Source organism: Centruroides vittatus, unplaced genomic scaffold, assembly GCF_030686945.1.
Source record: "Centruroides vittatus isolate TY-2023 unplaced genomic scaffold, ASM3068694v2 scaffold_1047, whole genome shotgun sequence".
Taxonomy (NCBI): Eukaryota; Metazoa; Arthropoda; class Arachnida; order Scorpiones; family Buthidae; genus Centruroides; species Centruroides vittatus.
The window spans coordinates 348431-374256 of NW_027122669.1; the positions used below are offsets into that span (position 1 = coordinate 348431).

General features: G+C 38.4%; 1 protein-coding gene across 1 annotated transcript; it reads right to left on the reverse strand.

Annotated features, from left to right (window-relative positions):
* Positions 1 to 7443: 7443 nt before the first annotated feature.
* LOC136986475 (serine hydrolase-like protein 2) lies at positions 7444 to 25253 on the reverse strand. The gene is made up of 2 exons (XM_067284012.1): positions 25118 to 25253; positions 7444 to 8820 (listed from the first exon to the last, which is right to left on the reverse strand). The coding sequence occupies exons 1-2, from the start codon at positions 25180 to 25182 to the stop codon at positions 7872 to 7874; spliced, it is 1014 nt and encodes a 337-aa protein (XP_067140113.1). The 5' UTR covers positions 25183 to 25253; the 3' UTR covers positions 7444 to 7871.
* Between the last annotated feature and the right edge of the window lie 573 nt (positions 25254 to 25826).

Below are 25826 nucleotides of genomic sequence, written 5' to 3' on the forward strand. Positions count from 1 at the left end.
CCCCACGGGGGAAGTGTTACACATTTATAATAGATACATTTTGAGCCACAACAACGCGTGGCCGGGTCAGCTAGAAATTACCTAGAAATAATTTATATGGCAAAACAACGTTTGCCGGGTCAGCTAGTAATTAAAATATAAAGCCTTTAATAATAAAATATCATAACAGATGGCGCTACATACAGTGTTTTAAATGTCGCGGGGAAAGTTAAGCAACTTATTGCTGGATTTTTTTCCTTTAGATATTGTTTTTAATAAAAGCTGTTATTTCTTTTCGTGTTTAAAAATATTTAATTAAAAAACCCCCACGGTTCGTCCAAAATTACCTAATTCTATTTTATGCTTTTCAACACAGGCATATGGCCAATGCACCAATCCTACTGATACCTCTGGAAATTTCCCAATGTAACAATAGTTCTACTCGTAAAACATCCTCCCATAACGTCGTCACACATACCCACCCTCAAAATTACGTACCGGTAACACAAATCGTCGATCCCTTAACTGTATTAAGAATATACAGCATTGAGTACTTGACATTACATTATTAATTATACGAATAATTGATAACGTACAGAGCGGTGACATAAACAGTACCGTTTAGTGTTATGTAAAATTAATTAGTGCTTTTTAACATTCAAATCAACTCGGTATAGTGAGTTGACTCTGAATTCATTGAGGAAAAACACAAACAATTGAAACTTGATTAATGAATACAAAGCTCATTGGCTGTGTTCCAGCAGACTCAACAGTTCCAGAGATGTTGAGTATTTTTCTGCCGAACGCTTTCTATAGTAGTGCTGTTTCAAAACATGTTTAGTGTTTTGCTGTCACATTTAGTAGTGTCTTTCATTTACGCTATCTATTGCTAGCTGCAACTAACCAATGTTTCCTGCTTACTGTTCGAACACATACGTCACTCACCGTTTGGCAGATGTAACTAAATAACATGTCAATTGAAGCAACTGTTGACTCTGCTGAAAGCAAACGTTGATACATCCAAACTCATGGCTCTGGATAACATATTGTACACTATGCTGCGTTTTTTAGATTCGTAACTTACACCGGTGTTCTTCAAACCTGCCTCGAGTGTTCTACAGAAAAAACTATTTTAAAGTTTTTATTAGAAATTTATTCCAATGCACTACAATATATATTACCATACTCATAGAAAATTTTATGTTTCTATTTCATTCAATACATTAAAGTTTTAGTTTATTGTTTCCTGATAATAATAAACATGGAATTTCTTATCAATTTTTGAATATATTGATGTTAATGCTCCATGTAATATGAAGTAGATGAATGGTGTTCGCAGCCACAGAAAGATTGAGAACCACTGAAAGACTAAATGAAAAATTTGCAAATGGGCAAATGAACAAATTAAATATGAAATTTAAATAGTAAAAAAATATACAGGTATACCTCATCTTATGTCGGTAATTGGTTCCAGGAGAGGTGACGCAAGTCAAATTTACTTGTGTAGTTACGACTTACGTCGTAACTAAATGCCAATAATGGAGGAAACACCAATAATGAGCACTTAAAGACCGCTAAATAAGACAACACAGAAACACAGATGTTTTCATGTTTTGTTCTCTAGGATTTTATGATTATATTAACATTTACTGTAAATGTACATATTTTAATATGATTTTGTGCTCTTTCAACGCTTTTCTAGTGATATTATGACTTCAATGTTTGTGGCGGACGGATTTAAAGTTGAATAAACTGACTTAAACTAGATTTTTATTTTTCCATATACTTTTTTGACAAATGACGTGTAATCGGGAATGACGTAACTCGAGGTATACCCGTATAAGGATGGCTAAATATATTATTTTACTTGTGAGAAAGAACTCAATCATCATCATTTAAAGTAAAATAAGATTTTTAACTGTTTACAGGAACTCTTTCAAGCTTAATACAAAGTTTGAAGTTGACTCTACAAATACAGTGGAACCTCTATATTTGTAATATCAAAATGTGACGAATATTGAATGACTTTTTTATCTTTCCATATTCGTCGTCATTCCCAACACTGGAAGTGGTACTACAATTACATGCCTGCACCAATCAGCTAGCCGTGTTAGCTAGCTAGCTAGTTAATCAGTCTGCTTTGTGCGGTCCTCCTGTGTGTTGTTGAGTTATTGCAAAATCATCAATGCGAGAAACCAAGTTCCAATCGCTCCAAAGTGGCACCCAAATGCTGCTATAGTCAACCAAAATACAAATACATTCAATGATAATGTAATTGCCTACTTCAGAAAGTTTTTAAAAAGCAGACAAAAACACACAACACTGGACGAGTTCTTTATTAAATCGAGTGCTAGTGAATCATCGGCAAAACAGACCCTATGATCATAATTAGAATTACCTAATGTTTTAATTGATATGTCTTCTTCTAAATAATAATACTATATTAATAATACTGTTCTTCTCCTTCTACCACTATACTGTATTTATTTACTAAAACAAAAATAAAGTTTTACAAACAACATAATTTTTATTCTTGTACCTTTTTTTCAGGATGGGAATGGATTAATTGAATATCAGTTATTTATTATGAGAAAAATTGTTTCTATATTCGTCATATTCCATATTCATTAGGTCCTTAGGAACAGATTAATGACAAATATAGAGGTTCCACTGTACTACTAATTTTGTATTGACTCACTCACTCATTGACCAAGACTAGCACGGTCACTATGTAACAAATCAGAAAAAAAAAATGAATCATTGTTACCTAAGGAGACCTTAGCACCCATGCAATCCATCCCAGATCATACTGTGAACTATCGGAATGAAACTATCGACTAACTGGCAAGTCATGAATTTAAACGATACAATAAATATTTCTTATAGATATTTCTCAGCTCTTCCTGGACCTGTTCTTGAGCTGTGTTCTGATTGATTGCATTTGCATAAACTTCTAAAAATGCCACGCTATTGGCAGGACCTCTGCTTCTTGTCTGCTTGCGATGACTAAACTTACAAAAAGAATTATCTATTCATGTTTGGTAACATCACTTTTATTTTAAAATTAAACCTCAGCACATACAATAACAACATTACTTGAATTTTGACCCTGAATTCTGATTTCCTTATTCATTTTCATATTAAATTCAACAAATATCCATTCAAAATTACAAATTCCATACAGATATGCACAAAATATTACCAAAATATTTATATGGGAAGGATTATAAATGTAGAAGGAATCAACTGTGAGGGGATCATCTCCTTGTTCATTACTAATATTTTTATTGTATATCTGTTTAATACTTCGAAAGAAATTTGGAGCCTCAAAAGTGCTTTAAAATGGCTCCGATTGTAACAATATATTATCTTGGATTTTTAATGAAATATATAATTTTATTAAACGAAAGAACAAAGCTTTATAATAAATATATTCATTATTTAAATAACAATTGCAAATAAAATTACATATTTTATACTCATAAAACAGTCAATTCATTTAACACTATTGCATTTAAAAATGAGAATCTGCATAATATATTTACATATAGGAAATAGCTATATAAATAAATAAACACCAATGAAACCCGATAATATAAGTAACAACACACCCAACAGCTGTAGGCGATGTCGCTACTAAAATTAACCCGTTCACTTACGGCTGTTGGGCGTGTTGTTAAATAGTTATATATTTTAATACGAGATATCTAAAAATGACTATAGATACGAAGACAACAAACCAATGATAAAATTATTAATATGCATACATTAGTGACACATTTCTTGTACAGTAAATTATTTCTCAAAAAAACAATGTAAATAATATATGCTCATGCCATGCAATATTTTGCAACTTTACATCACATAGAATCAAAACAAAACATCTTAAACCAATTAAAAAAAATGAAATCTAAAAGATTAAATAATGGTTTCATTATTATTAAATCTTTAATAAATGATTAAAAGGAGTGAAGATGCTACTTAATCATTGGTTTAAGGGTGTCCAAACAAATGATTACAAAGGAAGTAACTAATTGTTATTAACCAGTATTTAGTTATATACAGTAAACTCCCGATTATCAGGACTAATGGCAGGAGAGGTGGCACGGATAATCGAAAAACACGGATCATCCAAACTATAATTACAGTATTTATTTCTAAAATGCAACATATTATACATTTCTAAGGCAGACAATTATTTTAACATGTTTAATGCTCATTATTATTAAGAAAATCTGTAATTTTGGTTTGTTTGCAGGAATCTTTTAATGATTTAAACATCTAAATATGAACACGTGCACACTTATAGGATGAGTAAACATGAAAGTGAGAAACTATTTAAAAAATACACACACATATAATTATTTTTTTAAATTAAATTCATGCACGGATAATCTGCAAACTGGATAACCTGCACACGGATAATCGGGAGTTTACTGTATATGATCATTCTGTATAAAGAATGCAATGTATCACAGCTTGCATACAACCTCATTTATTACACTGCAGTGAGAGTGCACAAACAGTATCCGACTCATACTGCCGAAAATAAAGTGACAAGATGATATTGACCATCTCAAAGATCAAGACACTAGTTGCTGCTCTCCTGTATGTAATAAACAACTAAATTCCAATAAACAATGTGTATGGTCCCCAATATCCGTTTATAGGAAGACAATATACTGCTCTCTGCAGGTACTTCTTGGACTCAACTGCAGACTCACCGTGGACAAAATTACGTAGAGGTAAAGCACCATATTATAACAGTGGTTTTCAATGTAGCTTTCGCAATAATTCAGGATATCGCAAGATTCCGATACTCGATAATCTAAAGTTCAAATAAATTTGAGTATCGAGTGTATCAAACATACCAGTTATAAGATGCTAATTTAGAAAGGTTGAAAACCACTGATCTACTTAGTCTATTAATTTAAAACAAAATGTTGGAAGAAACTAATTTCACATAAAATATTCTTCTTAAAAGAAATCTGAAATTTCTCTAACTACATATTTCCAAAATTATCAAACTAGCTCAAAGGTTTTCAACTGGAATACTGCAAAATATAATGCTGAATTGCATAACAACACACATGCATTACTAAAAGTACATAAGGTGCAATAACTGTACAGAAGCAGGTGAGCTGCATTAAAAAAATTACCAAGTTGGGAGCCACTATTAGCAATAGGTTGAAAAATACTGAACGAGTTAATGAATAAATGATATAGAAATAATTATAGATCTATCAATAAGATAAAATACTGTTATATAATCCCCTGATATTTTATTTAATAGTATAATGTAAAATATCAAAAAGTTTCAAGTTACATCAAGTAACAATTGTGATAAGTAACTGAAGCTTGAAGGGAAAAAAATGAAAGCATAGTTAATATGAAATAATTTTTTATATTTGCATTCCAAATAATTCTGATCACTGATAAAAGATCAGATTAATTTTTTTCAAATTGATATCTTACTGAAAAATTACCTTATTTCCTCAATTCTAAGACGCACTTTTCACAAAGTTTTATGTGTTCAAAATAGAGATGTATCTTACGATCAATAACATCTTGCATTTGAAATCCAAAATAACAATCACGGATCATCATGTGTAGGATAGGTGGTGCATTACGCACCAATAATAGACATTTTCAGCTACATTGTTTAATGTACATCAATTCATATTTACATAAAACTACTATGTAACTACAAAAACTATCGACTTACACAATACACCAGCAGTAATGTGAAATATACATTGTTCTATGCTCACATTTGTGACACAATCACGAGCGTTGTTCTACGTTGAAAGACTTTAGACCAGTGATTCTCAACCACTGTGCCGTGAAATTTTTTAAATGAGCCACCACTGCGAATACCCGTACATAAGCGATGTTGGACAAGTAGTTTAGAAATTGTAACCGGTGTTACCAGTGTTTAGACAATGTGACCTAAATAACCAACCGCGTTTAAAAATCACTGTTATGACATCCTGCGGTACTTACCAAAGTAACTGTGTGTGCCGCCAAATTTTTAAATTATTAAAAGTGTACCGTGACATAAAAAACCTTGAGAATCACTGCTTTACACTTTAGAGACATATGATCTCCAAAAACGTCTGTTCTATAGTGTAAATATTTTACATTATTGCTGGAGTTTGGATGTATTACATAAGTTGCCAGTTTGCAATTTATTGATAACAAGCATTTAACTGAAATGCTTTCCAAATGATATTATAATACAGCATTAACAGTTAATTGTATATTAAGAAGGGTATAGAAATAAAGCTACTGAAAATATTACCTATTGCTTGGTCGATTTGATAACTTATACTTCTAACTTGTTACTTGACAAAACTTAATAAAACTGGTTTATTAAAAATTTTTCCCTCCATAAAATATTTAAAAATTTGATTTCAAAATCATAATGTGTCATAGAATTGAAAAATATAAGGTACATTTCCTAGTAAAATGGCTTTAATACAGCTGACTAAGCAAGCCAGTGACAAGTTTGTGTATAGTCTTGGAAGTGGACAAGGCAGACCTTTTGTTTTGTTAAATTTAACTGGAGCATGGTCCAGTCATAGACTACTCTGTAGAAAAGCACAAGTAAACAACTGGAAGGATGACCACCCACTTTTAGGTCAGACTGACAAAAGCAGGCATCTCCCCCAGTGACCAAAAGCTTTCTGATTGGTCAGAAGCTTCTGTAGAAAGAGAGAGATTACACTTCTCCGGGAAATGTGCTCAGGTACAGGCAAAGCAAAATCAAATAAACGGTGTACACAAACCAATCTGTAGACTAGAAATTCTCAAAGAGAATCTGATCTCCAAGACCATCCTCTTCAAAATAGAGACTTGTGATCGTAACCGTGCTTTGAACAATAAAATGGATTTTATTTTTAAAATTTTAAAACTTTTTTATATTTCTTTCTACTTTCTTGCGAAGACACAATGCAGTGACAGTAGATTTAAAACACTGAGCAAATTTTCATCCTTTATTCGGTTGGTTATCCTTCATTTCTTTCTACATTTTTATATCGAATTTTTGTCGCCAACAGCCTTCCAATGATTCAATTGGCTTTGCTATAATGGAATACTATTCAAGATATGCAAGATCATTGGGAGCTGTTGGTGACAGAAATTTATATTCTTTTTTTATATGGATAGCTTTCTTAGTGACAGCTTTAACTTTGGAGACAGTGTTCAAATTACTAACACTGTCTACGTTATCTTAAAGTGGAAAACGAACCTGTCAATGGAGTACCTCCTGTGTAAAAATGTGAAGGTCAAAATTTTTTTGTACTCTAATTGATGTTTGCAAATTGAAAGACTATTCTCTTGAGTTGTCCAGGATCGTTCCTGTCCATTAGTTTATACCTACAGGTTATGACATGCTAATTGCTGTACAGTTCTTGTAAATAAATCGTATATACAGAACTAATTTGAGTGTAGAAATGTATTTCAAATGAACTTCATTTGAACTGTGCTTAATCAACTAATTGGCTTGAGGAGATAGAAGCTGGCAAGGAAACTTTCAGTTTGTTTCAAACAAAATAGGCAACGTCATTGGTTTGCTTATCCAGCCGTAAAAAAGTTATTTCACAGTTAAATTTTTAAGAATAAGTCATGTAAAATCAAGAATAATCCTTAAAAATACTCGTAAAATTTAACCGGTTAAATCAAAATATTCAAAGAAAACTTTCAATTTGTGCAACTAATAACAAATGTGTCTTAAATTTAAAAATTTAAACTTAACATACATTAATATTAATTATTATATCTTAACGAAAACTGCTTCAATTATTAAAATATACCAGATCGATACAGTGGGCATATGTGATATAAACACGTAATACCAAAATCAAAATTTTTTGTATATTAAAATATATAAATTATATGTTTGATTTTGTGTTCAAAAGGAATGGATTGATAATTGGCGCAACTCGTTCTGGATTATTTAGATGAACGAAATGATTTCCTTCCACATGAACTAACTTGAATGATTTACATTTCGTTTTGTAAATACCCATAAATTCATTTAAACTTTCTTCGTCGGTGTAAATAGGAGATTCTTTGGCTTTGATTAATAATAAATCACATTGTATATTAGAAACAATTGCTTTAAGTGCTTCCGTACATGCCAATCCGCTGTCCAAAACAGACTGAATTCTAATATCTCGCGAGAACATCACCTTTCCAGTTTCGAGTCGTTTAATTCCACGTTTCATTAATATTTTTGCACCTTCTTCGTTGATTTCTCCGTTCCTACTTTCTATTAAGATATGTAATGCTTCTTCTTCGGAATAAATGGGTGGATTGGATTTCAATTTTCCTTCTAATTTCACGTATCGATTTATATTATTCCTAAGCACCTGTGATGCAATTTCAGATGAATATGTTATGGGTTTTAATAAATCAATGCCAATAATTTTATCTACCATCTCCGGATAAATGCTACTAAATATAATGGCTAAACTGCTTCCCATACTATGTCCTAAAATTGAGAATTTTTCCCATTTGAGGTAGTCGACAATAAGTTTGATATGATTTATATAATCTAAACTGTAATAAGGATATCCTAACGGCTTATGACTGGATAATCCTTGACCTGCATGATCCACTGCAACGATGTGTAAATTTGGATGAAGAAGTGGTATCAAAGTATCAAATGATCCTGCATTGTCTTGCCATCCATGAAGTGCTAACAACTTTTCACCAGTCAACGGTCCATATTCCTTTGCTGCTAAGTATCCATAATTAATTGGAATTTGCAATTCTTTAAATGAATTTTCATTCTGAATTCCAGTTTTCTGCATAGCTCGACTGGTTTGAGTATAAAATCTGAAAGAATAATTGATTTTAATCACATGTAAAGATTAACAGTCTTAAAACTATTTAAAAATAAAATATATTACATTTTTAAATTGAATTTAAATAAATACCAACTAAACCAACCAAAGCTGAATTTTTGGGCTGGAATCAGCTATATTAATAATAAATTATGAGATAATTTGGTATTAGAGGTAGACGTTAGGCACCATCTCTTGCTAAATTTAATAATTATAATTTAATTAAATAATTTAAATAATTTAGAATGAACTGGAAGAAAAGAATTGGCCTGAAGCAGGACTCGAGCCCACAACTTCTGCTCACCGTGCAGATGCGTTGCCAATTACGCTACCCAGACAGTCCGATCTCCTCTTCCAGTAAATATAAGCTTACGTTACAACCATTGACAGCCATTACAATGCTGGCTGGGGTCACATCCCCCCCGGAGTAGGGAGCCGGCCTTGCCGTGGGGGGGGGGAGCCTAGCGGCGAGAGATGACGGGTAATGGGATCCTGAAAGACTCGTCTTGGTCTCAACTGCCGATGGAGTTGTAAAACTCGAGCCGAAAGTTCCAGAGGTGTCAGAGAATCAGAGGCCTTGGGTCTGAGTGTTGCGCCTCATGGCAGCCAGTCATCTGAGTGCAGTGGGCTCGCCCGCGGCCTCCCGATGGAGTTTCCATAATATCTTCTTATGTGGAACCTATCTCTGTTGGGCAGATGGCAAATAAAATTGTGAATTGGCTTCATAACACAAAGACTCACATTGAGACAGAAGGGAGACTGGTGCGATCGAGACACGGGTTCATTCCTAATAGTATTGGCAACAAGAGAGCCAAAACAAGCCCTCAGTAAGCCCAGAACTAGGGGATGGATGCTGTAGCCACTACAAACAGGATTCCCAGGGAGGACTTGTCTTCAGACGAGATATGTGGAGTGTAGTTGTTTGGACTTGTCCGACGAAAGTTTAATATTCCTGCCGATGGAAGCCTTGGCACTCATCGGTCGGCGTCACTCGATAGGGGCGCTGCTGAAATGTAGTAGGGACCCTCTACTTTGGTGGAACAGTCCCGAGTCCCCCTACTCACGACAATTAATTCGTCTGCTTGTAGTGAGATGATTGTCGTTTTCACCCGACAAGAAGTCCTCTGACTAGCCACAGGGGCTGCTGGGCTTCTGGATTCAATTCCTGTGTCGACGAGGAAACTGGAGACAACCCGGAATCTGAGACACACAAAGCAAACTCCCGCATTGAGCCCAGTGGCGTGGGCTGGCGTTTGCTTTTGCAGGCGGTCGAATGCAGTCGACTATGCCTCGCCCGTGGTAACGCAAATCACGTAAAGTTCCTTCTGCCCAGTAAAAGAAGAATCAGCTTTCCAGGAAGAAGGCCTTGGTGCAGCACACACCCTGGGCGCTGATCTGGGGGCCGCGGTCTGCATACCGAAGCCAGTGGGGCGAGGAGTCGTACTCCCGCTGCCAAAGCCTCGCTGGTGGCCAGAGGGATATAACCCACAGAGGCTTGTGAGGTTCCACTAGCTAATTTCTATCCTGACGGACAGTTGGCAAAGCTGCTCCTCGGGCATAGGGCCAATTTCCTTATGTCCTGGGGGGAGCGGTGCTTAAAGGCCTGACGATGCGTTGGATGGCCGTGTATGGTCTCAGAGGACTGGAAGCGGGAAGAAGGTCTCCTAGTAAGGCGGATGGGACGGCCTAAGCCGAGCAACCAGCCAGGCTGGGGTGACCTTGGGTAGGAGGCCAGTAATAGGTAGCTGTCCCGGCAGCGGGCCAAGGCAGTGAAGGCCCAGCAATAAGATGGCCAAAATGGAACCATCAGTAAGTCCGAAGCCAGAGCAGGCTCTTAAACGCATTCCCTGAAGTCTGAACGGATTCCGGGCACCCATGAAAGGTCGGGACCACCCCAAACCCACTATTTTTATCCTTTCTTTAAATATGGTGACAATTAAAAGTAATTCGAGTGATTGCTTGTGTGGTGTGTCTTGTGCTAGTGATATACCTGCGATTTCTGTTGCTCTATCAAATGCTAATGGAGTTGAGAGAGTGGAAGTGGAGCATGGTGAGCGGGACACCATGCCGGTGGAGAGGAGGACCCTGTGAAAATGCAAAGTCCCCGATAACCCACCAAGGCCCAAGCAGGACGGGCTAACAGATACCCTAAAGGTATCAATTCCCATTACGGCCAGTGGGTCCAATTCGGACTCATCTGCAACCGACACTGGGGAAGTATTTAATACCGCTACCTATAGTGAAGAAAGCGAGTGGAGACCCGCTCCTGTGAATAGCCGTACGCAGTGAAGGCAAAAAAGGGCAAAGGTGGCCAAGGCCAAGGAGGCGGAATCTGAAGGTACGCAACCTAAGGACGATGCCCCAAGGCCGCAGCGACCATGGCAACCCTCTACCAAAACAAAGGCAGGTTCGAAGAAAAAGAAGAACCCTACCACAGCGGTAGCCGAGAAAACAAGTCCAGCTTCCAACGCTGAAACGCTGTCGGCATCGATGCCTGTGGTAACACAGGACACGCTTGCAACAGCTGAGAGCAGGCGAGCCGCAGTGGATGGGATCCATGATGATCTCACCAAACTCCTGGCGAAACAGGACAGCAGGTGCCAAAAGGCAACCTGCGCAGTCATATACAATCTCTTCAGCAAGGTGTCTGCCATCCTCGGCGCCCAGGAGGCTGAGATTGCCTCTCTGAAAGCTGAGAACGCCATGCTGAGAGGCTTAGTGGGTGGCAGTCCTCCGCCCACACCGCCTGACGGTGAAAAAGTGGCTCCACCTAGTCGCGGGTCCTACATGACTGTGGCTGCTCGTCCGGCCACATTGTGCCAGGAACGGCCACAAACCGCAGCCCAGCCCATGAGGAGTCAGACCACAGAGCACACGCTCTTGGTATACCCCAATGACAAAATGATGAGCAGTGACTGCACGCAAGAACTACTTAAAACACATGTTAATCCGGCAAAACTGGGTGTCGGGATTAAAAACGTGCGTAGAGTAAAGAACAATGGCATCCTGGTTGAGGTGGCAAAGCGCCAGGATGTCACAAAACTGAATAAGGAATTGATGGAAGGCCCACTGGCGTTGCGAGAGGCGGTCACTTGCCGACTGCCCCAAAAGCGCCAACCGAGGGTCATTTTGTTCGATGTCAGCCCGGACATCAAGTCTGAGTCCCTCGTGGAAACACTTAGTCCAAAATAGCTTGCAGGTGCAGCCTGGTGAACTGCAACCTCGTTTCCCCTTAAGGGGAAAGGGTGGCCTCGTCAACTGGGTTCTAGAGGCCGCCCCCAGTGTCTTCCACGAGCTCCTGAAAAGGTAAAATTACACGTTGGGTGGACCAGAAATCGGGTAAAGGGATATGTGGCAATTACCCGTTGTTACAAGTGCTACAGTTTTAACCATGTAGCTAAGAGCTGTTTGGCGGCGGCTCAGGCTTGTAGCAAGTATGCCGAGGGCCACTCCTACAAGGAGTGTAAGGCCACCATGCCTAAGTGTATTAACTGCACAAAGGCAAATCAAAAGTTCGGTCTGCAGCTGGATGCAGCCCACTCAGCAATCAGTTCCAGCTGCCTGTGTTATACACAGAAGCTCGCAAGAGTTCAGGCCTGAACTGACTACAGTCAGTAAAGGATAAGTATCATTTCTGCATGTTCGATACCTCTTCTATTTCAAACTGGATGGATTACGAGCATGGCTGCAGAATAATGCAGTTTAACACTGAAAAGTGCTGTGCCGCGACTGCCCAACTTAGGGTGGAAGTGGTCGAGCAGGAGATTGACATCCTCCTGCTCCAAGAGCCGTACTTAGTACAAGGAAAAATTAGTGGTCTATCACTTCAATGGAGCGTTTTTGCCCAAGAAGATGACAACTGTCGGGCCACAGTTGTTCTCACACAAAGGAACGTCGACGCTTTTGCTATCCACGTTTCGCGACTCGTGGCCGTAGAAATACGGTCGCCCACTCGCACTTGGGTTGCAGTCTCCAGTCATCGCCTACCGTCACTGAATCTGGGAGTCCTCCTGAGTGAGCTTGAAGGGATTGTCCCGCTCCGCAGTAGGGTGGTTTTGGTCGGTGATTTTAACTCCAAACACTCGCTGTGGGGCTCCCCGATAGATGAACCTGACAGGAACACAATGAAGGATACGGTGGAGGGATGGGAGATGCATATCCAGAACGATCTGTTCGAGATTGCTACCTTTTCCTCTCCTTCAGGTGAGAGCTGGATTGACCTTACCATCGTTAGTGGTGCAATGCTGAGACTAACTTTGCAATGGGAAACAATCGATGCAGAAAGCTGTAGTGACCACTGCTTCATCTCTTTTGAGGTGGAGTGTGGCTCACCCCAGTTTCCGAGTAGGCACTACAAGCTGACTGAAGGAAACCGCCATCGTTTTGCCAAATGCCTCATCGAAAAGACGGCTGACATCGTCTCGCAAGTCCCAGCAATAGGGAATGTCGAGGACCTGGAGGGAGTTGTAGCAAACCTCACCGAGGCAGTCAGAGGAGCGGGAGACCGCACACTCGTGCAACAGTGGCCCAATAAACATTGGTCAGTTCCCTGGTGGACCCAGGAGCTGAGTGTCTTATGGAAGCGCACAAGGGCACTCCGCCGACGCTTCCAATGTTGCAAGGACAGTGACCTTCAGGCTACCAGAAAACTGGAGTTCCAGAGGGCAAGTATAAGTTGAACGATGCTAAAAAGACCTCATGGCTCAGTTTCTGTCAGTAAATCGGTGACGAGAACCTGTTCTGTCTACCTTACAAGCTAGTGGTGGGCAAACTCAAACGTCGTATGGTCTTGGGGTCCATCAAGAAACCCGATGGTACCTTAACCTCCACTCAGGAGGAGTCGTTAGAGGTACTGCTCTGCTCGCACTTTCCGTGTGATGAGCGGTCCGAGGACACCGAAGAACAGCGGCAGCTTCACAGCGATGCAGAGTTGCCCGTCCTTGAGGCCGTGTCGACAGAGCCGATGACTGACTCTGAGGTCACCCATACCATCAGCAACCTAAGGAAGAGGAAAGCACCTGGCGATGACGGAATCACAGCCGAAATGGTACAAGTTCTGCAACATGAACGTCCTAACCTGCTCCGTGATCTGTATCAGAAGTGTCTGCTCCTGGGTCATTTCCCAGTGCAGTGGAAGCGGGCACGTCTTGTGTTTATTCATAAGAGTAGGCGCCCGAAGAACGAACCGAAATCTTACAGGCCTATAAGCCTTTTTCCAGTCCTAGGGAAGGTTCTTGATAGAATCCTTAGTGACAGGGTATACTACCACCTTAAGCGGAAGGGGCTGTTGCACCCACAACAATATGGATTCTGGCCAGACTTGTCAACCTGCAGAGCACTACATCGGGCAGTCAACCTGGTATACCAGAACCGCCAGCAGGGCCTCCACACATCACTTGTTTCAATGGACGTCGCGGGGGTTTTTGACAATGTCTGGTGGCCATCCATTATGGGTGAACTGTGGAAGGCAAACCTGCCGACCAACCTTATATTGCTTTCCAGGAGTTTCCTGAGCGACTGCACGGTAGTTTACCATACACCCAGTAGGAGTTTCGAGAAGGTACTGGTGAGGGATTGTCCCCAAGGATCCTGTATCGGACCACTACTCTGGAACATTCTAGCGGACACAGTGCTGCGACTAGTCCTTCCAAACGACATCCAGCTGCAGGCTTATGCTGACAATCTGTTGTTAGTAGTTGCTGGTTACAGTCGTAGCGAGATGGGAGTCTCTACGGCATCTGTTGCCGTGAAGACTCCATCTCACGGATATTCTAGCGGACACAGTGCTGCGACTAGTCCTTCCAAACGACATCCAGCTGCAGGCTTATGCTGACAATCTGTTGTTAGTAGTTGCTGGTTACAGTCATAGCGAGATGGAGTCTCACGGCAACAAAGCCATAGAACGACTCATTCGCTGGGGAGAGCTGCATAAGCTATCCTTCAGCCCCGAGAAATCACGCACGGTGTGTTGGCTCGCCGACCAATATACCAGATTCGGGGCGACCCCATCAGAAGGGTGAATGAGCTAAAGTACCTCGGTGTTATCATCAACCAGACACTATGTTGGACGCCACGTCTGAGGAGTGTTCGGGAAAGAACAAACCTCACGATAGCGACACTATCGAGACTAGCTAGACAGGATTATAGCCTCAGCAGGCACGCGCTTCGATCCATCTATAAGATGAGTGTAGAGCATGTTGTCTGTTATGCCTGTGGTATCTGGTGGAAGGACTCCGCCAAAGTCAAGCAGAGCAGGACGCTGCTCACGATTCAGAGACCCGCCGCCCTGCAAATCACTAGAGCATACAGAACTGTGTCTACGGAGGCGGCCCTGGTTACTTCCGTTGCCCCCGGTCATCAGCCAAGAGGCAGCCTTCTACAGGACAACTGTGGAGGGCATCGAGGTAAAGCATTGTAATCAGATGTACCCAGCCAGACTTAGACGTCTGTCAGACATTCTGAAAGTCCATCCAGCCCATAGGATTAGACTCAACTGGGATGTCGGTGAACCGACAGGAATCAGTGTTAAAATATACACCGATGGCTCTAAAGATAGTAGCTTAGTAGGTGCCGCGTATTGTGTCTATTCCAGTAAGGTATAAGTGTACTATCAGTCGGTCAGATTGAATGAGGAGGCATCCATGTTCCAGGCAGAACTGGTGGCCCTTGAGGGGGCATCTCAGTGGATCCTATTACATCCGGGTCCAGAACCGATCACGGTTTACTCTGACAGCCAATCGTCGTTTCAGGCACTGAGCAACGGGTACCACAGGGACGAGCTGGTACAAGCGATCAGAGGTTCGGTACTGAGGGCGAGGCATGGGCAACACGTTGTCCTCAGGTGGGTCCGAAGTCACATCGGGACCCTGGGCAACGAACGTGCCGACCAACTGGCCAAAGTGGGGGCTAGGGGCCCATTTGTGACGAGGACGGTGGAACCTCGGCTACACACATAAAAGGTACTCTACTGCAGCGATCAATGACAAGTTGGCAAAAGAGCTGGACTCTTAGTACAGTAGGTAGGTCAATCTACGCCTTTGTGCCCGACGTTGGCCTTACCCCAGTAAGCTGTTGTAGGTTAGTGACGCAGATACTGACTGGACACGGGAAGTTTCCCCATTTCCAGTCCAAATTCAGACAAGGAGATTGTTGCTGCTCCTGTGGGTGTCCTCACGGCGACGCAAGACACTATGTGCTTGATTGTCCTCTTACAGAGGATTTCCGCCGAGGGGCTGGCCAAGTCGACTGATCTAAGCCGCCTGAACAACTACTTTGAACGCTAGCAGCAAGTAAAGGAAACCTAATGAAACTTAAGGAATTGATGGTACGGGTCACAGATTTTCTAGATCTTTAGACCCTGACTTAGTGGATGCACTGATGGGTCCTCTTCTTGTAGGGAGGGAGAATCCCGCTGCCCGACTATCATACTGATAGTGTTAGAGTCAATGTGAGCAAAAGGAAACAAAGCTGTCAACCGTGCAGAATAGGCTGCACAATAAACAAAAGTTATGCCAAGTTAGTGAGCTGGAGCTAAGAGGACAGATGGGAGCCCAGGAGATGTCTTTGGCACCCCAACTAAAAACAAAAGAGTCTGTGACTACCTTCGAGTAAGAGACCAAGGCCCATGATTAAGGCATAGTCTCTAAAACCCTGTAGTGCCTTGTGGCAGAGCAGGGGAAAGAGTTACCTTATGAGGTTGGGGACACATCAAGCGCCCACGTCCTCCTAAGGCACTCAACTGGCCATCGCGACCCAGCAAGGCGTATATAAAAACAAACAAACGTCAACAGCCAACCCGATATATAAATGAGTAAAATTGTCATTAATTTAATAAATCGGGTTGGCCGTTGACGTTTGTTTATAAATACCAACTAACTTATTCATATAAGATCTTAACTCTTTAAACACGAAGTCAGCCAAAACTGGCTTAATCTATTTGAGACCAAATCAGCCGAAGGGACTAGTTTTGTTATACAAATTTTCCTTGTAGCCTGAGAGGTAACAAAAACTTCATCTCCAGGTACATAGAAAGAAATTTTCAGAGCTTAAAGGGTTAAAGACAATCCTGTTATTATATCAAGTACATTTATGATGAATTTTATGGTGACCAATCATCTAAAAGGAGGACTGTCCTCCTTTTGCAAGTTCTGTCCCTAGAAAAGTGTCCTCCTTTTTGATATTTGAGCACTAATCTGTAAATCTCCATATTCGATTGATGCCGAGCTGATCTATTGCATGTGATGTGACATCAAGGCTTGGTACAGTGCGGTAAGATGCGATTATGAGACGCACATGAGACCTTGAGAGAGCACGATGCACGCAAGTGGCTTTGTTTACTTGTTACTGAAACACAACATGGCACATATGTATGCAGTAGCGATTAATATAATGTATTATTGTTGCAACGAATAAAATGTTTCTTTTATTTACAATATTTTTTCCTTCAATTTATTTGTGTCCTTTTCATTGTAAAAAAGTTGGTCACCTTACAAATATACAAGAATGATATTTTGAAAAGAAATGTCTGTGAAAAAATGAAATGATGAAGACAAGAATGTAACAGATGAGATGCTATAAGTCAGCGGTTCCAACATTTTTAACTTGTGTACCCCTTGGAAGCCCATTTCAAGTTTCATTTCGTGCATCAAACAGTGGTGTCTTGGTCAATTATACAGTGCTGTACAGCTACATGTTAAAAGTTTCCCTTAAATTGAAAAGATTTGGAAGGAGGACACAGTTTTAAATAAAAATATAATTATATTTTTATAATATTTATCTAAATATCCAGTGCTGTGATGTCACCAAAGGTCTCAACGTAGAATTTGGATATTCTTAAAGTACAGTACAGCTGCTATTATTAATTTTTTTCATGTACCCAATTGGGAATCGCTGCTATAAGTGATACTTTCAATTCCTCTATTTTAAGACTATTTATGAAAAAAATTAATGTAATTAAATGTTGGAGTAATTGTATAGCTTATTATTATTGTACAGGTTAATAATGCTTAAGCATCTTCCTGTGCCCAAAGTTTTCCTCTCCATTCTGTTCTGTCTCGACAATCTTCCTCTGTCAGTCCTTTGTGCTCCATAGCTTTTGTTACTTCCTCTATCCATGTAGAGGAAGTAACAGAAGCTATGTCTCTCCTCCTTCTGCCTGCCAGAATCCATTTCAATATCTGTTTTGGTAGTCTACCTTCTTCCATCCTCCAAACATGGCCATACTAGGTTAATTGTTTATGGATATAATCGACTAGAGCTTTGATAATCCATTTTGTTCCTAATTTCCTCATTTCTTACTTTATCTAGTTTTGAACATCTAGCAGATATTCTCAAAAAGTCTATTTCTGTAGATTCTAGTTTAGATTTAAATTTTGAATTTAATACCCACACTTCTGCTCCATATGTTATCACACTTAGAACTAATGATTTATATATGTTTATTTTTGCTGTTTTAAAGATTTGTTATCCCATAAGATTCCATTTAACCTTCTTATCAATGATCTTCCTTTTGTGACGGTATGTCATAATTTTGTATATACGCGATAGTCTTAAGCATAACATTAATCCCTCAATTCTTTGTTCTTTATTTCCCTTATTTCTCGATCTTTCGATTTTCACTTTCCTTGCAGGTGGGACAGTCCTTTTCCAGGAAGTAAGGGAAAAGACAAAGGAGTGAAAAGACCCCAAGGCACAAGAACGGAGTAACGGTCATTCTTGGTGTGGAGCTGAGACGGAGCAGACGGTGAGAGAGAATCGGAACGGCTCATTCAGCAGAACAGAGATACGACTGGAAAAGAAGAAAGATAGTAGCCAGTGTCTTAAACATAATTCCCCAACCCGAAGATCTCAAGGACGTATCATTATCCTGGGTACCCCTATACTTTCTTTCATATAGGCCTACTTCTCTATATCTATCTAACTCTTCTTTCTCCTCTCTATAATTTGTAAGTTAGTTTTAGTCTTAGTTTATAATATTTCGTAATGTTATATTATAATATTTCATTGTAACTCACTATCATTGAGTCGCGCTTCTTTTGTGTGAACCACGTGTTTCTTTTGTCTTTGTCTACTCCTCCTTCGTCTACACGTGTGTGAGGTCCCGAGTTGGAGTTGTAAAAGAATCCTGCCTATCATCACGCAAGAAGGAGAAAAGTGTTTTGTTAATAATTGTTTTTTTTCTATAAAATTAAAAATAAAGTTTTGTTTTATTCGTATTTCCCGTCCTTTCATTGCCATGCACTCGCGTGACATAACACTTTCATAATTCTGTCCCTAATTTCAATTTCCATCCGACCATCATTACTAATTTTTTTTCCTAAATATTTAAATTCATCACATCCTTTTATGTTATGGTCAGCCTATAATAGAGATTTCTGATAGATGTATTATATAAAATATTAAACTAATCAAATTAGTAGTTGCATTAGTTTTATCATTTATGTAGGCATTTCCTAAAGTGGTGTTATAATATCAAAGAAAAGTCAAAGGAACCATACCTCTATATGTGACTCTGCAAGATATAGCCCCTGTGAAATCAGTCTATAGCCTACTTCTAGATGCTATAAGGAGTCATGCTGCGTGCTCTGCTATGCCTATCATGAGTTTAACAAACAGCCCAGCATGGTGATTAGACATGCTAACAATATTTATTGGTAAAGAATAAAGAAAAGTCCAACATGCAACCCTTTGCCAGATATTCATGTCTAAATGTGGAAACCCAATGGCAGCAGTTCCAGTCTCCATCTTGCTTGCAAGCAAGTTAAGTTATAGGCACAATGATCAGTGCCTGTAACAAATAAATGCATTAACTTCTACTGACCAAAAAAGGTATTTACCTTGAACTAGTAGTACTGCTTATTTTCCATGTGCCATGTCAGTCAAGGATAGCATGTCTTGACCAATGCTCCACATGTAGTCATGTGCTTCGGTGCTTGCTATTGCTCACATCTCAGTGCCTGCACAAGAGGCAAGCCCCACACCACCTACAATGATATTATGAAGTACTCCATGAACAGTCAAGTGGGCTACTCAAAGCCAGCCAGCATAGTTGCGTGACTAAATAATTAAATGCAATAGTCTTAGCAGAACATGTCGTGGTTCCCAATCAAGTGCGGCCGATTTCGGGAAATTTTATTTTGCAAAGGGACACATTTAGAGACATGGTTCCTTTGACATTTTTGCTCCTACGGCTCTGTTAAGGTCCCAACAGTGTCATTCACATCTGCAATTGTATCCAGTTTAGAATATTCAGTTTGAGGTCATTTATCCCACCCATCTTGCTTTTCTTTGCTTATCCACAGAAAATCTAAATAATCTAACATTCAAAAATTTACTTTTACAATTTGATGCCATACAATAACCCATTCTTTCACTTTATGAGCATTTAGAAATAGCCAACTCACACAGGAACAACTCACACATGTAGGGTATACTCTATCGATAAGCCCCAAAAGACACTGTTGCAAAGAATCACTGGATTGCGTCAAGACCTATTTATATAGACCTTGCTAGAGGTAGGAGGTTAAGCAACCATCTCATGATAATTTTAATAACTATAATAAATTAATTTTAATTTAGAAGTTTTTCCAGATTCCTGTTGTACTTCTTAATTTTAACTATAATAAAGATTTTCAATTTAAATTAATTTGCAAATAGTTTTTTGTGCAATAATTTTCATAATTCTATTTTTATACATGTTATAATAATGAGTTTGTGCAGTGATATTTTCCATTATAAAGTATTTTGTCATGACTTAATGTATAATCAGCACCGGATTAAGCCTTTAGCAGGCCTTAGAGAAAATTTAAATTGGGGCCCCATTTAAATAAGTTGCTTGTAAACAAATCTTAAATAATGCCAGTTAAAATTTTTATTAATAATAGAGAATACAAACGCTAATACAATAATAATTGTACCAAGTGGCATAGCTAGCATGGCTGACAGCCGGTGCGAATATCGTGGTGTCACCCTTTTTAACTCTTTTATAAAACACTGTTGAATTGTAATATCTTCGCACTCGAGCAACTTGAACGCTATATTGAATATGCAATGTCGCGACGTATGAGTTTAGATTTATAGAATAAATCATAGTAAGATTTTCAGCTGGTGCGAGCTCTTGTGGCGTCTCCTCATAGCGAAGAAACTGTAGTGGGAAGCGAGCCGTTGACCTTTTTTTTCAGGTACAGGTCACCATAGGATTCAAGCCTGAGTGTTCGATCGTTAGCAAAACATAAATTTTTCGTTTTGGACTTTCATTTTGGAAAATTGATCAATCTAGCCGTTTCAGAGTGTCTCTTTCTTTAGTAAGCATTGTTAAAGACAGCCTTTCCTATCCTGTCAAATTTCTTAAATAATTTTTACTCATTTTAAAGCAGAGAAAGATTCTGCACTGAAGCTGGGCCCCTCTAAATTACGGGCCCTAGACATTTGTCTAATTTGTCTTTTGGATAATCCGGCCCTGTGTATAATACAGAACATTATTATAATCTTTTTATGTTAAAAAAAATAAAATACTTTTGCCTACTTCATTGAATGCTTCATCAGTTACAATATTCAAACAAAATGATTAATACAAACTGCAAATATATTCTAAAAATTTTTCTTTCTGAAATTCCAAAAAAATCAGTAGCTTCATTGGCTCAATGGAAAATGCTGATAGATATCTTTGCTCCTCTGGTATTGTGGGTCCTTTGGTGAGGTGTATTCTTTTTTACTCTTTCCACCCTGTGGGCACTAAAAGGCCTTATTTATCAAGCCCATTATGGGCTCGGCCAGGTCCACAATGAGGCAGTTGGGTGGTGACGAATGGCGGCTGACATCTGATCGGACCACCCGCTATAAAATTCCTGAGAATTTTTTGACCCGTCTGGATTCAATCCCAGGTCCTCCAGAGCAATAGGCTGCCACCTTGACCGCTCGACCATCCAACCATCAGTGAGATATATTTATCACACTAGATGTTTATCCATATCAATACAGTATGTCAGGAGTTAGCATTCTCCTTTTGTGAACTGTCCAGGATCCATATAGCAATTAGTAGTTTCAGTATACTTGTTGTTCAGAATTAGTCAAAATCTCAACTGCACCACAAGAACAAGAATTCTGCCACAAATAAGCATTTCCCTTTTATTTATAAGTATAATGAGTTAATGTGCAAATGCTATCTATGATGTTCAACTTTAGACTACAGGCATACCTCAAGTTATGTCGTTTGTCAAAAAAGTACATGAAAAAATAAAAATCAAGTTTAAGTCATTTTATTCAACTTTACATCTGTCCGCCACAAATATTGAAGTCGTAATATCACTAGAAAAGCGTTAAAGCACATAAAATCATATTAAAATATGTACATTTACAGTAAATGTTAATATAATCATCGTAAATCTTAGAGAATGAAACACGAAAACATCTGTGTTTCCGTGTTGTTGTCTTATTTAGCGGTCTAAGTGCTCATTATTGGTGTTTTCCACGGTAGTTCCAATATCTACCATTTGGCATCGTTGTCAGTGCCACTCAATATTGGTAAATTTAACATAAATTAGTTTATTTTCTACTATCGCAAAATAATTTTAATAACTGTATTTGTTATTTAACCTTAAAAAATCATCTTATTTTATAATGTCTTAGAGAAACCACATTCACAAATGAGGAGTCTGAGATGTACTGTAAACATTGCCAAATTGTAAACATGTACTGTACATTTACAAGTATGTACTATACATACTGTACATGTATTCGTAAATTTAGATTCCTTTTTTTCTGTACTATATTAAAAACTAAAATTTATTTCTTTGTAAACTTAAAATAGATTCTTATTAATCATATATAAAAACGAATGTATGTCTGTGTGTGTGTGGTGTGTGTGTGTGTGTTTGTCCTTCATGCATTACCACACCATTTATCCGATTGCCATGAAACTTTGGGAAGTTGTTTAATACATTCCCGCGAAAGTTTGTGGCATATGTGAAGATCACCATTTCCCCCCCTTTCAAAAATATATTTATATATAGATTAAGGCTTTTATGTCCAACAGATGGCGCTAACTTCAGATGACCTAAGTTTGCTTTTCTGTGAGGCATTATGCTTTTCTGTGAGAATGGACCTAAGCAGATCATTTTCTATCTATCTATATAAATAAAATACAACGTTTGTTTGTTCCTACAGATTCCTTTGAAATTTTGACACAACGTTGCATTCGAATATGCATGTGTTTTTATATAATATACATGTCGAAATTCTCCCTACGGGGGGAGATGGACGCGATTAAGGCTTACCGTGAAGAACTCGGCTTCTATTTATACTATTTTACATGCGGTTTTTTGCGTTTTTAATTGCGTTTTAATAGGTGACGTCAACAGAATATACACTAAAAAGGGATTTTTCGATATTCCCCAGCGGGGAAAGGGACAGGATTAAGGCTTACTGTGAAGAACTTGGCTTCTATTTATACTATTTTACATGCGATTTTTTGCGTTTTTAATTGCGTTTTAATAGGTGACGTCAACAGCATATAAACTAAAAAGAGATTTTTTGAAATTCCCCCCATGGGGGAAGTGTTACACATTTATAATAGATACATTTTGAGCCACAACAACGTGTGGCCGGGTCAGCTAGTTAACCATATATTATTAAAAATGCATTTATAAATAAAATACAGAAACTCGGAATGGTAATTTGTGGTTTAGCCTAGTGACAAGTATATTCAGAGACAAGTAAATTCGACTTACGTCGCCTCTCATGGAACCAGTTACCAATGTAAGGTGAGGTATACCTGTATTTAAAAATTTATAAGCATAATGGAAAATACCAATTTACTATACACTCTCTAAAATGCCCTTTTGAGAATTATATTCTATAAAATTTTTAATGTAATAAGACTTTTGCAAATAAATATAGATGACAAGTACTTGAAGCCAGGTACTTGCATGAGATAGCTTCATAATTCATTGTCCTGTTAGCATAGGCATAGCTAGGGGCAACCTGCCCCAGGTGTCACCCCTACATAGGTGACACCCAGTAGGCCTGTACCTAAAAAAAAAAAAAAAAGGTCAACAGCTTGCCTCACATGACAGTTTCTTACTATAATTTATTCTATAAATCTAAACTCATACGTCATGTTGCAACATTGCATATTCAATATAGCCTTCAAGTTCATCAAGTGCAAAATATATTACAATTCAACAGTGTTTTATAAAAGAGTTAAAAAGGGTGACACCACGATATCCACACTGGGTGTCACCCAGTCACCCATGCTAGCTATGCCACTGCCTGTTAGCTAAGTCAATAATAGCTTGCCAACTATTTAAAATTCTCTAAACTAGAGAATTTAGTTATTTTTTAAGAACTGTCCAGAAATCTTTTGAAAAATCAACAAGAGTTGCATGTTTTTTAGCTTATCTTTTTTCATTGTGAGAAGTTGGCACCACCTAATTATAATTTGAATACTTTCATTCCCATTAGTTTGCATTTCCCACCCACTTTTGTCTCTAACCCTACAGACACTAATCACAAGATCACAAGAAAATGTGTTTTAACAACACTCCGAAAATTTCTTCTTTCTACATACCTGAAGATGAAATTTTTTTCACCCTTCAAGCTACAAGGGAAACTCATACAGCAAAACCAGTCAAACAACTTTCACTTCAGCCAATTTTGTCTCAAACCGATTAAGCCGATTTCGTCATTAGAGTTAATCATGCACGTCATAGATTCGGCCAGGCTCTCGACGTAATCGACCGGGTGTCGAGGGACAGATTAGACTACCCATAAAAAATTTCCGAGTTGTTAACTCCAATTTGATTCCGGGCCTCCAAAACAGAACACGAGACCAGGCAGCACCTTAACTACCTTGCTCATCCGACATCTCGTCGTTAAGTTTGTACGTTTACTTCATATTGGTGATTTATCCACATTGCACTCAAACTATGTTATTCTGAAAGTTGGCAAATGTAGTCAATAAAAACATAATACGAGACAATAGAAGAGTCCACAACAAAATAACAGGAGTCAAAGACATGTTAAATGTATACAAACACATCCAATTAACATGTCTTTTTACAGAATATAAAGTGATTAGAATATAAATTTCCTCTTATTTCCAGGAACGTGTCTATTACGTCAAGCTGTGATTTTTCGTAGGATTTTTTTAAGCCTTATAATCTTAATTGCCAGTGTGTATTAAAATAGCTTAAATATAAGGCTTATAAACAATTACCAAATATAATTTAAACGATAATCTATAAGACCTGTAACTCGAGTGATTGGAAACATGAAATATAATTATAATTTACCTGTTTCGTAACAATGACGATAACGTCGGTAATATACGAAGTTTAAGCGTGCAATTCCTCCACATGTTTATTTGAGATTGCGCTCTCTATGAAGCAAAATTGTAACTAACAAAATGTTATTATTATTATTGTTATTATTTTTTAATTAAGGAGAAAAATTATATATTAAAAAAGGTACTTCTTGCATGTATTATTTAATTACAAAAAACTACTTAGTTACTGCGACTAATAAACAGGCTTATTACAATCTGGGTGTGTAATAAGCGTGCTCATTAGTCATAGTAACTAAATAGTTTTTTATAACAAAAATTATATTTTGTTCTTACTTTATAAAAGCGGACAAAAATTTAATTTATTAATGTTATAATAAAAAAAATTGTGCTTTTTCCCTTTTGTAAAATACGCCAAACTTTAATTTTTATTCGGTTAGCTCCGTCTATTGGCATTCGGATAAACTATCTACGAAAATACAGTAAATGTACTGCCATAGAAGCTGGTATTGTTCTCACACTTCGTTTTCGTTCTAGGGAAAATTATTCCCAATAGGGCGGCGATCCGGTCTTTCTTTCTTTTTTCCGGTTTCATATGGAGATTCTGCCTTTGATTGCTCTTTCTCCGATAGACGTCGCCTATTAGTTAAATTAAGTGAAGCGACCTGACTGATGGGAACGTTCCAACGAATATTGATAACGCCATGCATACTTTGGCC